An 11,006-nucleotide genomic window follows, 5' to 3' on the forward strand; every position below is an offset into this window, starting at 1 on the left:
AATTGCTCAAGTAACTAATCCTCCCCAGGGATAATCGATAACATGCTCTCACAAAATCAATATCTGAATGCTTTAGCCAACCTCAGCAGAGCAGCCAGTCCCTGCTCCTACTGAGGAAGTCAGTTCATCCCTGGTATTTTTTTGGGGTAAGTTTAGCAGTTGGCTTCCTCTGGGTGTTTATTTTGGTACTTATATTGTTTCTTTCTTTTTCCAGGTCTTGGGTTTGGGGGAGGACTGGACTGGTGGAGATGTATCTCAAACTCCAGGAGGAGGGCAGAAAGTTCGCATTCTGAAGGAAGCCTTGAAACAGTACGCCAACGCAAAGGACCTCGTCATTCTGTTTGTGGACAGGTACAGCCTGCTGGTGTGTGTTTCCTTCAACATGAGGGGCATCCTTTTCCTCCTTCAGGCTGAAATAAAAGGTTCCGTGCTACCACTTCTAAGACGCACAGGGAGTTATCACCAGTTTCCAGGATAAGATATGATACCTTAACTAACATCACTAGAGCAGATTATCTGATCACTTGCATATTAGTTTATGAAAGCCTGCTTTGTGCAAATTGGCTGCCATGTTTCACACATTGGAACACTAAGAACACATAAAAATACTTATTGTAAAGGTCTATGGGATATGAAAAAGGTCCCTGATGATGTGAAAAATACTGTAGACTTGCAAAACCTTCTTTCGCTGTTTGCTCTTGCAGCTACGATGTGATATTTGCTTCAGGACCTGAAGAATTACTGAAGAAGTTTCAGCAGACAAAGCACAGTTTGGTTTTTGCTGCCGAAGTCTTTATCTGGCCCAATCGCCACCTTGAGGTCAAGTATCCCCATGTGCACGATGGTAAACGATTCCTCAATTCTGGAGGTGGGTTCACTGTTTGTGTTGTACAGAGTTCTGCTTCGGGGTGAACAGGCAAAGTGTAAGATTTTATTTGTCCATTTGCATCATTTGTTTACATTTAGACTAGCTTATGTGCACTTGTATGCAGGTGTGGTATGTCTATTTTCATCTCTGTAAAATAACTTGTGAATGTGTAGAACTATGTCTGCATGTACTCATTTTCACATACATGCATGTATATTTGTGTGTATATGAAGATTTATTTGTTTGTGCGTATCTGTTTTCATGTGTATTCACGGGTGTTTGTAGCTCTGCCATGCCATTTTGTTCTAGTTTCTCTGTAAATTCACTCGTGGCGGGGAGAATTACAGACAACATGCAACTTCATTTCTTTTCTGGGAATTTCAGGATTTATTGGCTTTGCTCCCAATGTTTACCAACTTGTGGAACCCTGGAATCTGCAGGATAAAGATGATGATCAGCTCTTCTACACGAAAACATACCTGGATCCAGAGAAGAGGGTAAGAACCAAGGGGACGGAATATCGAATTCAATGGGTAATTGTGGAAAAATGTAGGAGGTTAGAGCCAGTAACTGTCCTTACCCACAGTGCAAAATCTTCCTGTGCTCATTTACCGTCTTTCCAATTTTTCTCCAGGCGAGTTTGAATATTACCCTCGACCACAGATGTCGGATTTTCCAGAATCTGAATGGAGCATTAGGTAGGTGGGGGTTGGAATTCTGACCCAGTTTATTGTGTTCACGGAGGTTGCTGAGTCACCATTAGGAGGCACACAACACATAATTCAGTCATTTAACCCAAACCATCAGTTGGTCCCTCCTCTGCTATAGAGTTGGTGTGCTCATCCTACCTAAAATTCAAGGTGAATTCCATAGACACCTTGAGCAGTAAATGTAATTGTGAGTGTGTTCCCAATGACTTTTCGCCTGTGGGTATTACAGATATGGACATTGTGGCGGCAGGAGGGATTGGTTTAGTTGGGCATTTGATTACTAATTTAATTAGTTTGGCACAACATTGTCGGCCAAAGGGCCTGTTCCTGTGCTGTACTGTTCTATGTTCTATGATTTGGAAGTGCTTTGGTGCTGGCTGTCAGTGAAGACTGGGACTGCAGCAGTCACTGATTGTGGGGCATTCTGTTTGCACCCCTCGGTATATAGAGAGGTAAAACATACTGGGAGCATTGGTTGGTGGAGAGCAGAGAGGTTGTCTCCACAAACATTGACAGGTCTGAGTCCAGAACAATTTGTTTTAGATTTTCTCATTGCTGGCAAGACTGGTGGTTCTTGTCCGTCCCTGATCTCCTTTGAAAAGATGGTTGTGAACAAATCTTTGTGAACTGCTGCACTCCTGGTAAAAGTTACACCCACAGTGCCATTGGGTAGGAATTCCAAGATTCAGCCCTAATGATGCTGAGGGGATGGTGATACATTTCCAAGTTAGAATGCTGTGTGACTTGGAGGATAACTGACAGTGGATAATATTGCCATGCTCTTATCTGTCTTGGCAGTGGAGTCCGCAAGTTTGGGACACCTTGTTTAAAAGCTTTGTTAAGTAGCCACAGTGAAATTTTGGATGGCACACATTGCTGCCACAGTTGGCTCCTGGCAAGGAAAGTGCATGATAGGATGGTAGAAACACAACTTCAATGGAAATAAAAATTTCTTTGTCTAAGCCTGGAAGTTTTACTTCATGTCTTAATCCTGTGGTTTTCCTATGGGCCAGTAGTTGGGAGACTCTCTCCCTCTCTCTTTCTCTCTCACACTATCTTTGTCTCTGATTTGCAGATGAAGTGGTTCTGAAATTTGAGGAAGCGCATGTGAGGGCACGAAACCTGGCGTATGATTCACTGCCAGTCATCATCCATGGCAATGGCCCCACAAAGGTAGGGATGGGGCTGAGGTCGTGACACTACTGATCAGGAAGGCCATTTGGTCTCTCCAGTGAGATCCTAACATCCTCATTTGTGGCATCCAGTTATTAATATGTTCATGCTTTTTATATCAGTTACTTGCTGTCCATGACTAATATCATTTAAGATGAAGGCAGTGCTACTAAAGCCTGAATTCATTGTCACAGGGGACAATACTGAAGTAGGAAGGATACTGTGCAGATAGTTTGTTTTCTACCAGAGAGCAAGTGAGAACAGAAGAATAATACAACACTTAAGTAAAAAAGACAATGCCCGACAAGCTTGAGATCATTAAAGATGTGGCTCCAAGTGGATTACACCAGGGGGCGAAATAAAGACTTGGGTGATAGGAAAGGTACCAGTATTCACAAAAGAAATGGAATAATGCCAGAGGACTGCTGAACAACAAATAACACTCCAACCTTTGAAAAGGAGATGCAATTAATCCAGTGAACTATAGATCAGTTAGCTTAATTGTTTCTAGAAGATAACACAACAAAACATCTGAACTCAGAATACATTAAGTAATGGTCATGACTGGTTTCCAAATGAAAGGTCTTAGTTAACTAACTTTATTGGATATTCATGAGTAATAGTTCAAACTAGGCTAATGCAGTCGGTATCATATATTTGGACATTCACAATTGCACATAAAGTATTAAAGAAAGAGACGTCTACTAGATTGGGAATCAAGAGCTTGGTAGCAGAATGTTGTGAAGGATGGCTCCCAAACAGAAAACACAGGCTAGGTAGGAAGTTTCTCAGACTTGCACTGAGTCAGAATTAGTGCTGCACCATATCCGTCTTGGGAATACTGATGTTACCTTATCCATAAATGATTTAGACAAGGATTGAGGATATGGGGTCAAAATTTGCAGGTAATAAGTTAGGAGGAAAGTATAATTAGTAATTAGAAGGACTGCACCAAAAGCAGGAAGATGCAAACGGTATTGTTAAAAGGGTGGATGAGTGCCAAATGTAGTTCATTTATAGTGAAGTGGTTCATTTTAATAGGAGAGCTTTGGACACAAGATATATGGGATTGATTTTTCAAAGAACCAGCACAGGTCTGAATTGGTGAATGATCACCATCCTTGTTGCAAGTTCTGTATAATTCTATAAACGATAACAATAATTTCCCTATATCTCAATTTGCTGTCACACTTGCTCATTGTGTTTCTTCACTTTGGTGTCATTAATTAATGTTTTCTGTTCCTCCCCCTCTGTTATCCCATTTACTTTTTCTGTCATTTTCTCTGGCAGTCATTTACTTGCTGTTACTCATTCGCTCCCTTTCATTCCCTTCTCTCTCTGCTCTCTCTTTCCCTGTCACGCTCACTTTTTGTCTTTTCTGTTCTCTTTGTTGCCAACTCGCTCTGATGTCACTTTCTGTGTCACTGCAGTATCTGTTTCTGCCTGTCATTCAGGCACTCTCAGGACACCTCTCACTTATTCATTTGCTCTGTTCTTCTCAGACTATTTTAATTGTTTGAATTTTTTACATTTAAGATGCAGCTCAACTATTTGGGGAACTATATTCCGAAGGTTTGGACCTTTGAAACTGGCTGCACAGAGTGTGAAAAAGACACCATAAGTTTGCCAGAAAAGGTGAGAGATTTTTGGAGGGTTGGGGAACAAGGTGGGCAGTATTATGTAATGTGCTGTTCTTGTACTAGCACTGTGAAATATTACTTATCCCACAATTTTTTTTAATGCATCTTGGCTGTTGCTGGCAAGACCAATGTTTACTGCTCATCTCTGCTTGCCCTAGAGGAGGTGCAGGTGAGCTGTATTCTTGAACTGCTGCAGTCATTCTGGTGAGGGTACTTCCACAGTGCTGTTAGGAAAAGTTCCTGGCTTTAGGCCCAGTGATGAAGAAGGACCGACAATTTATTCCCAACTCAAAATGGTGTGCAACTTAGTACGGAACCTGCAGGTGGTGGTGTTCCCAGGCACCTGTGGTCCTTGTCCTTCTTGGTGGTAGAGGTTGTGGGTCTGGAATGTGCTATCAGAGTAACCTGGCCAAGTAACTGCTGTGCATTTTGTAAATGATGCACATTGCAGCCACTGTGCACTGGTAGTGAAGGGAAAAAATCTTAAGGATGGTGGATGGGAAACCAATTAAACATGCTGCTTTGTCTTGGACGGTGCTGACCTTCTTGAGAGTCTTGGTGGTCATTGATAAAGCCGTTGATGATGGTTGGGCCTGAGAAATATCTGCAGTGACGTTCTAGGGCTGGGACGATTGATGCCTGGCAACCACAACCATCTTTTTTTGCGCAGGGAATGACTCCAACCACTGGAGTGTTTTCCCTCTGATGTCCAGTTACACCAAGATTCCTTGACACACTCAGTCAAATGCTGCCTTGATGTCCAGGGCAATCTCACCTCACCTCTAGAATTCAGCTCTTTGGTCTATGTTTAGACTCAGGTGACATTGAGGTCAGGAGCCGAGTGGTCCTGATGTAACCCAGACTGGGCAAAGACTGTTGTTGTAAGTGCTACTTTGATAGCGCTTAACCCATGAGTACCAGTGAAATACATCTATTTATTACAACAGACAGTATTCAACCTCCAGAAGCAGCGTATATATGGTTGCAATAGTTAATTATGTGACACAGTGCTTTAAAGTAATAGTGATACATCAACCTTAAAGTAACACTTGCACTTCACACTGATATACACAGCCATTGTGTTGGGGAGGAGTGGGGGGGGTGTACTACTAGAGAGGGTGAGTTTTATTTGTTGCAAAAGTGCAACTGGGACAAAGATTGTTTCCCCTCCTCACGGTGACTGTAACAGCTACCCCGGTCCTGAACCTGATCATGTATAATCCAGGACAGAACATTTAATGGTCTCTCCATGTACCCCAGCGTTCAGAGAGATACCTGACAGTCAGTTGCTCTCACTTGGGATCTGCAGCCAGTTTGTAAACTATTTTGCAGTTTTGTGAATAATTTTATTACTTTTCTCATGTTTTTGTTTAGGACAGCAAATTTCCCACTGTTCTCATTGGGATCTTCATTGAGCAGCTGACGCCCTTTGTAGAGGAGTTCTTTGAACGTTTGGTGAATTTGAATTTCCCAAAGGAACATCTCCAAATCTTCATCCACAATACAGTGAGTGTGGGAGCAGCAGAGCGGTGGGCAGGAGGGGATGAGGGTTGTGGGTGGTCTGGATAGTTGGCTATGCTGACTTATCTTTTGATTATATACTACTTTTGGGGCCCATGAACTGCTACAGGAAGATTAGTTCCTGAATATTTTGAAATAGTGGCCAGTGAATGTGATTGATATCCTGATCAATGCTGAGTGAGATATTTAGGGTAAGATACTGGTGGCTAGAGTAGGGTGGTCCGATTTGGATTTGGTGCTATGTACTGAGATGTTCTTTCTGTGTTAATAGCAAACTGACTATGAGCGGTATGTGTGGAAGTTCATAGAGCAATACGGGGACAAGTATCAGAATGTGAAAGTGATTGGCCCAGAGGAGGAGCTTGGCAATGCAGATGCTCGCAACATGGGACTGTGAGTAACAAACAGGGTGGGAAATAGCTGGAGTCTTGTGTCCTTTGAATTTGAAGGTCGTCTGCTCAAGTTCAGCTCCAGAAATTCAAACCCATTATCCAGCTGACACACAGTGCCATACACAGCATCCATTATGAGGGAGTGACACACTCAAAGAGGTGCTGATTTTTCAAATGAGATGTCCAACTGAGGCTCTGTCCACCCCCTCAAGCAGATACATTAGATTCTATAGAACTGTTCGGAAGCAATAGGCATTCTCCTCACTGTCCTGGGCCATGCTTATCCAACAGATTTTCTGGCTGTTATTACTTTGGTGTTTCTGAAAACTTACTGTGGGCAAATTTGCTGCTATGCTTCCCATATGACCACAATGTTTATGCACCCTATTTGGGATGTCTCAGAATCATTTTAGGGGCTATGGAAATGTGAGTCATTTTGCAGCAAGTTTTGCTCTAACTGTGCACAGGGGAGTGAGAGAGTGCTTATTTCATTGGGGTATTTATTAATTTTTTTCACATCTATGTGATTTGTTGGTTTATGTGGATGTGTGTGTGTGTTATGGTATTATTGGATGCATGTTTGCATTTGTGTCCTTTCATGTGTTAAATGGAAGTTCTTTTAAATTGACTGAAAAGCAAAAAGCTGGAGAAGCTGGAAATTTGAAATACAGTTGGAAAATTCTGGAAATACTCAGCAGGGCAGGCAGCATCTGTGAAGAGGCAAAAAAAACAGAGCAAATGTTAGAGGTTTGTGACCTTTTGTCAGAATTGTCCAATTCACTAAATAAGAAATAAGTCATGAGTGAATTGCTGTTTCACCTAAAGGCATGCATGGGTCCCATGATGGTGGGAAGAGAAGAGGTTAAGGGCAAGTGTAGCATCTCTTGCAGTTGCAATGGAAGTGGCCATGAGATAGGGTGTGGGTGTTACCAGGTTATCATTCGAGGGAATGGTCACTCAGGTACTAAAATGGGAGGGGAGAGGAAGGGAAGATACGTCTGGTAGTGGCATCTTGTTAAAAGTGGTGGAAATAATTGAGGAAGTTCTATTGAACATGGAGGCTGATAGGATAGAGGGAAGGAGGTGGGAGGAGAGGGGACATGAGCAGAAGTGCTGGAAAGGTGTGGTTGAGAGCTCCGTCAACTATGGCAGAGGTGAAACTGCAGTTAAGGAAGAAAAGCATCTCAGGAGCACTGGTGTGTGACATGCTATTGTCAGAATAGGTATGATGGTGAAACACGGAGAATGGAGTGGAATTCTTAAAGGAAGCAGAGCGGGAGGAGCCTGGTCAAGATAGCCTGGTAGTCTGTGGGTTTGCAGTGAATATTGGATGCTAACTGACCCCCTGAGATGTAGATAGAAAGTTGAGAAAGTGAAGGAAAGAGTCAAAGATGTCAGATTACACCCTGCTCTGACAAGGTGATGAAGCATTCAAGTCCCATACAAAAGCAAGAAGCAGCACCAATTCAGTCACCTATGCACCAGAAAAAGAGGCAAGAGGGGGGCCCTCATTGGACTGAAACAAGGACCATTCCACTTGTTCAAAAAAGAGAGGTACAGATTGTACCAATAGCTACTATAGCTTTGATTTGGAGGAACTGGGTGCATTTAAAGGAGGAGCTATTCAGTGTGAAAATGAGTCCAGCCAGGTGGTGGCAGTGTGATCTGGTTGAGCCTCTGTTCAGGGAAGAAACAAAGGGCCCTCAGGCCATTCTGATTTGGGATGGAGGTGTAGAGGGATTGAATGTCCATGGTGAAAATGTGAAGGTTGTGAGCAGGAAACTGGAAATGTCAGAGAGTGTCAGAGCTATAACATATAATTGGGAAGAGACTGGACAGGGGAATAAAGAATAGAATTAAAGTAAAAAGAAATAAGTTGCAACACCAACTGATTATTTACCATATTTTCTGTTTTTCTTGTCACCTATGTCGTGTTTGAACATGATCTTCCAATTGTGTAAATTGGAATTGCAATTTGTCAAGCAGATGTTATAGATGTCTGTGACCATCTCCCTGTCTCCCTCAGTGATATGTGCCGTCAGGATGTGACATGTGATTATTACTTCAGTGTTGATATCGAAGTTGTGCTACAGAATCGTGATGTCCTGAAGCTCCTTATTGAACAAAACAGGTCAGAACAAAATTTTCACACTCTTTATCTGTTCCAGAAAGGCTCCAAATTAAAAATGTTATATTTCAGGTTAAAGTACAAACTGATTTTATTGCTTAACTATAATTAGTCTGCCAAACCGTATTTTAAATAATTTTTGAGAGTCAATAAAGCCATTTTGAATAATGGGCTACATTCAAATTTCTGAAAATGAAGTTTTTGATACAAACTTTATCCTCCTCAACATTCTGTTGCAGCAAAGTTATGGAGAAATATTGTCAGAGAATATCAATAAAAATAAGTTTAAAAGGCATCAGTAAATTCAGAATCTGTAATCCTTATAATTAGGAGTCTGGAATACAGAGGCAAAGGGTACAGTGCTGGGCACCCTACCTTAGAAATTATGTATGGGTTGTGGATAGAGTATAATGCAGATGTATCAGGATGTTACCAGGGCTCAAAGGTTAAACTGTCAAGGTTGTATGCCTGGAAAATAGAAGGTTAAAGGGTAAATTTAGAATTTTTGAAAAGAATTGATAGGATAGAAAGAGTGGAATATTTTCATTGGTGGGGAATCTAGGAAATGGGACATGGCCAAGTCAGAAGAGAAGTTAAGAAACTGTCCTTCAAACAAAAGATTGTGGAAGTCTCACAAAGGAAGTTATTGATAATGACCCAATTAATGATTAAAAATCTGAAATTAGTACATTTTTGCCAGATTGTCATAATAAGGGATATGGAACAAATTCGGGTAGTACTGAGGTCAGGGCCTGGACCTGCCTTGATCACATTGAATGGTATAGGAAGCTGTTTAACTATATCAGCTCTGGGCCGCTACTCACCTCTTGGAATAAACTAGAATCCAAATTCTTTTGTTAGCAGTCTTGGTGATCGATGTTAATTATTTTTTAACATATAGGTGGATGGGAAATTAAGTTAAATAGGTTAATATTGAGTGCAATAATGGTGAATAGTCCGGCCTCTGTCAACTTGAACCTAGACTAGATGAACCAGATGAATAATAAGAATTAATTTAAAAACATAGCACATTCAGTTTAAATTAGAAAAGAATTGTGAGCCATATTCTTTCAGATGCAGGAATTTATTTAAAGCAAAAGCTGAGGAATTCTGAAATTTGTTTTGTGGGCAAAAATTGTCTCATCATCATAATTGTCATTGATAATTTTGGTTTTTGCAGATCGATACTGGCTCCACTGGTCAGTCGTCGCAAGAAGCTGTGGTCTAACTTCTGGGGGGCAATGAGCGTTGATGGATATTATGCCCGGTCGGAAGATTATGTGGATATTGTTGATCGACGGAGAATGTGAGCTTCATCTTTTCAACTTGTACTCAAAATGTGCTCATTCTCATACATCATGCATCTTGTTAGCTAATTTGTGAATAGTCCAGAGTTCCTCAATTCAGTGACTCCTCTTCGCACATGTCTCTTTGTTGGTGACAATATTTGCTTCATGTAATTGCAAATTGGGTAATATTTTGTTTTCCATTATAATGGTTCAATGGGGAATGAATTTGATATGAATCCAATCCAGTTATATTGGTCCAATGAGGAAGGAATTTGGAGGGAATCGATCCAGGTGTAAATTGATCCACAAGCAAATTTGCCATGAGAACGTGAGCAAACAGTTCTGTCCATGAAAAGTCTCAAAATAGTCATGCTAATAACATTCTGCTCATGTACTTAGTTTGATTAAAAACACCTACCTTGCCCTGTAACTGGGTCTGTGTGATGCAGTAGCACTTGATGTGCAGTAGGTTCTAGTCTTCAGCATTCTGAGCAGAAGAAGATAGATTTAGGATGCAGATCAACCATGATCTCCAGGTTTAATAGATACAGGGGGCTCCCTGTTTCCATGTTCCTATATTTAACTGGTCCAAGAGAGTTTGTATAACCCCATAATAGGTGAGCTGGATTGAATCCAATCTGAGCATTCCTCTTTACATCTGGCAAAGGAAGTTCTCCTTTCATTATTCTGGGCTAGATTTTAACCCAGGTTCCAGAGAAGGATAGATATGTTTAGATAGACCCTGTGTAGTAATTTCACTGTTGCTCTTTACTGAGAGAATGGATCTGTTCCCAGTGAGGCAACAGTGAACCCATCTACAGCACTGATGTTGATCACAGAGGCTCCAGGCATGCTGGGTGCCAAACAGGAACAGATGTTGGAATTCGGTGCTTGTGCACTTCTGTGTGGGCTGTGAGCTGGAAATGTAATTGTTTCTTCTTTGTGCTGTTTTCTGTGTAGAGGTGTGTGGAATGTCCCATATATCTCCAGTGTCTACCTGATCCAAGGCACCTTGCTGCGGTCAGACTTGACTGACAGAGATCTCTACCACAGTAACAAGCTGGACACAGACATGGCTTTCTGTCACAACATTAGAGAGCAGGTGAGAGCCCGAGCTTACCCCAGGAATGAGAATTTCCCTAAGATGAGGCAACTCACTGTGGAGTTTCTCTCCTTACCAGGAATAGAGTGTGGGAGATGATAATTGATCCTCTGTCTGCTGGGCAGAGATAAGATGTCTTGATATCCCTAAACATTGGTATTAATCAACTTTTTGTTTCTGCAG

General features: G+C 41.6%; 1 protein-coding gene across 3 annotated transcripts in view; it reads left to right on the forward strand.

Annotated features, from left to right (window-relative positions):
* The window catches only part of plod1a (procollagen-lysine, 2-oxoglutarate 5-dioxygenase 1a), a 28,643-nt gene that overhangs the window by 4,351 nt on the left and 13,286 nt on the right, over positions 1-11,006 (forward strand). For all 3 annotated transcript variants that reach the window (XM_052039041.1, XM_052039039.1, XM_052039040.1), the window contains exons 3-13: positions 215-351; positions 705-868; positions 1,253-1,365; positions 1,503-1,566; positions 2,654-2,751; positions 4,288-4,386; positions 5,766-5,897; positions 6,184-6,305; positions 8,331-8,435; positions 9,613-9,738; positions 10,682-10,823. In XM_052039041.1, coding sequence (XP_051895001.1) covers positions 215-351; positions 705-868; positions 1,253-1,365; positions 1,503-1,566; positions 2,654-2,751; positions 4,288-4,386; positions 5,766-5,897; positions 6,184-6,305; positions 8,331-8,435; positions 9,613-9,738; positions 10,682-10,823 — 1,302 coding nt within the window. The remainder of the gene's footprint in view (positions 1-214; positions 352-704; positions 869-1,252; positions 1,366-1,502; positions 1,567-2,653; positions 2,752-4,287; positions 4,387-5,765; positions 5,898-6,183; positions 6,306-8,330; positions 8,436-9,612; positions 9,739-10,681; positions 10,824-11,006) is intronic.

The sequence above is a fragment of the Pristis pectinata genome, chromosome 26 (genome assembly GCF_009764475.1).
Source record: "Pristis pectinata isolate sPriPec2 chromosome 26, sPriPec2.1.pri, whole genome shotgun sequence".
Classification (NCBI taxonomy): Eukaryota; Metazoa; Chordata; class Chondrichthyes; order Rhinopristiformes; family Pristidae; genus Pristis; species Pristis pectinata.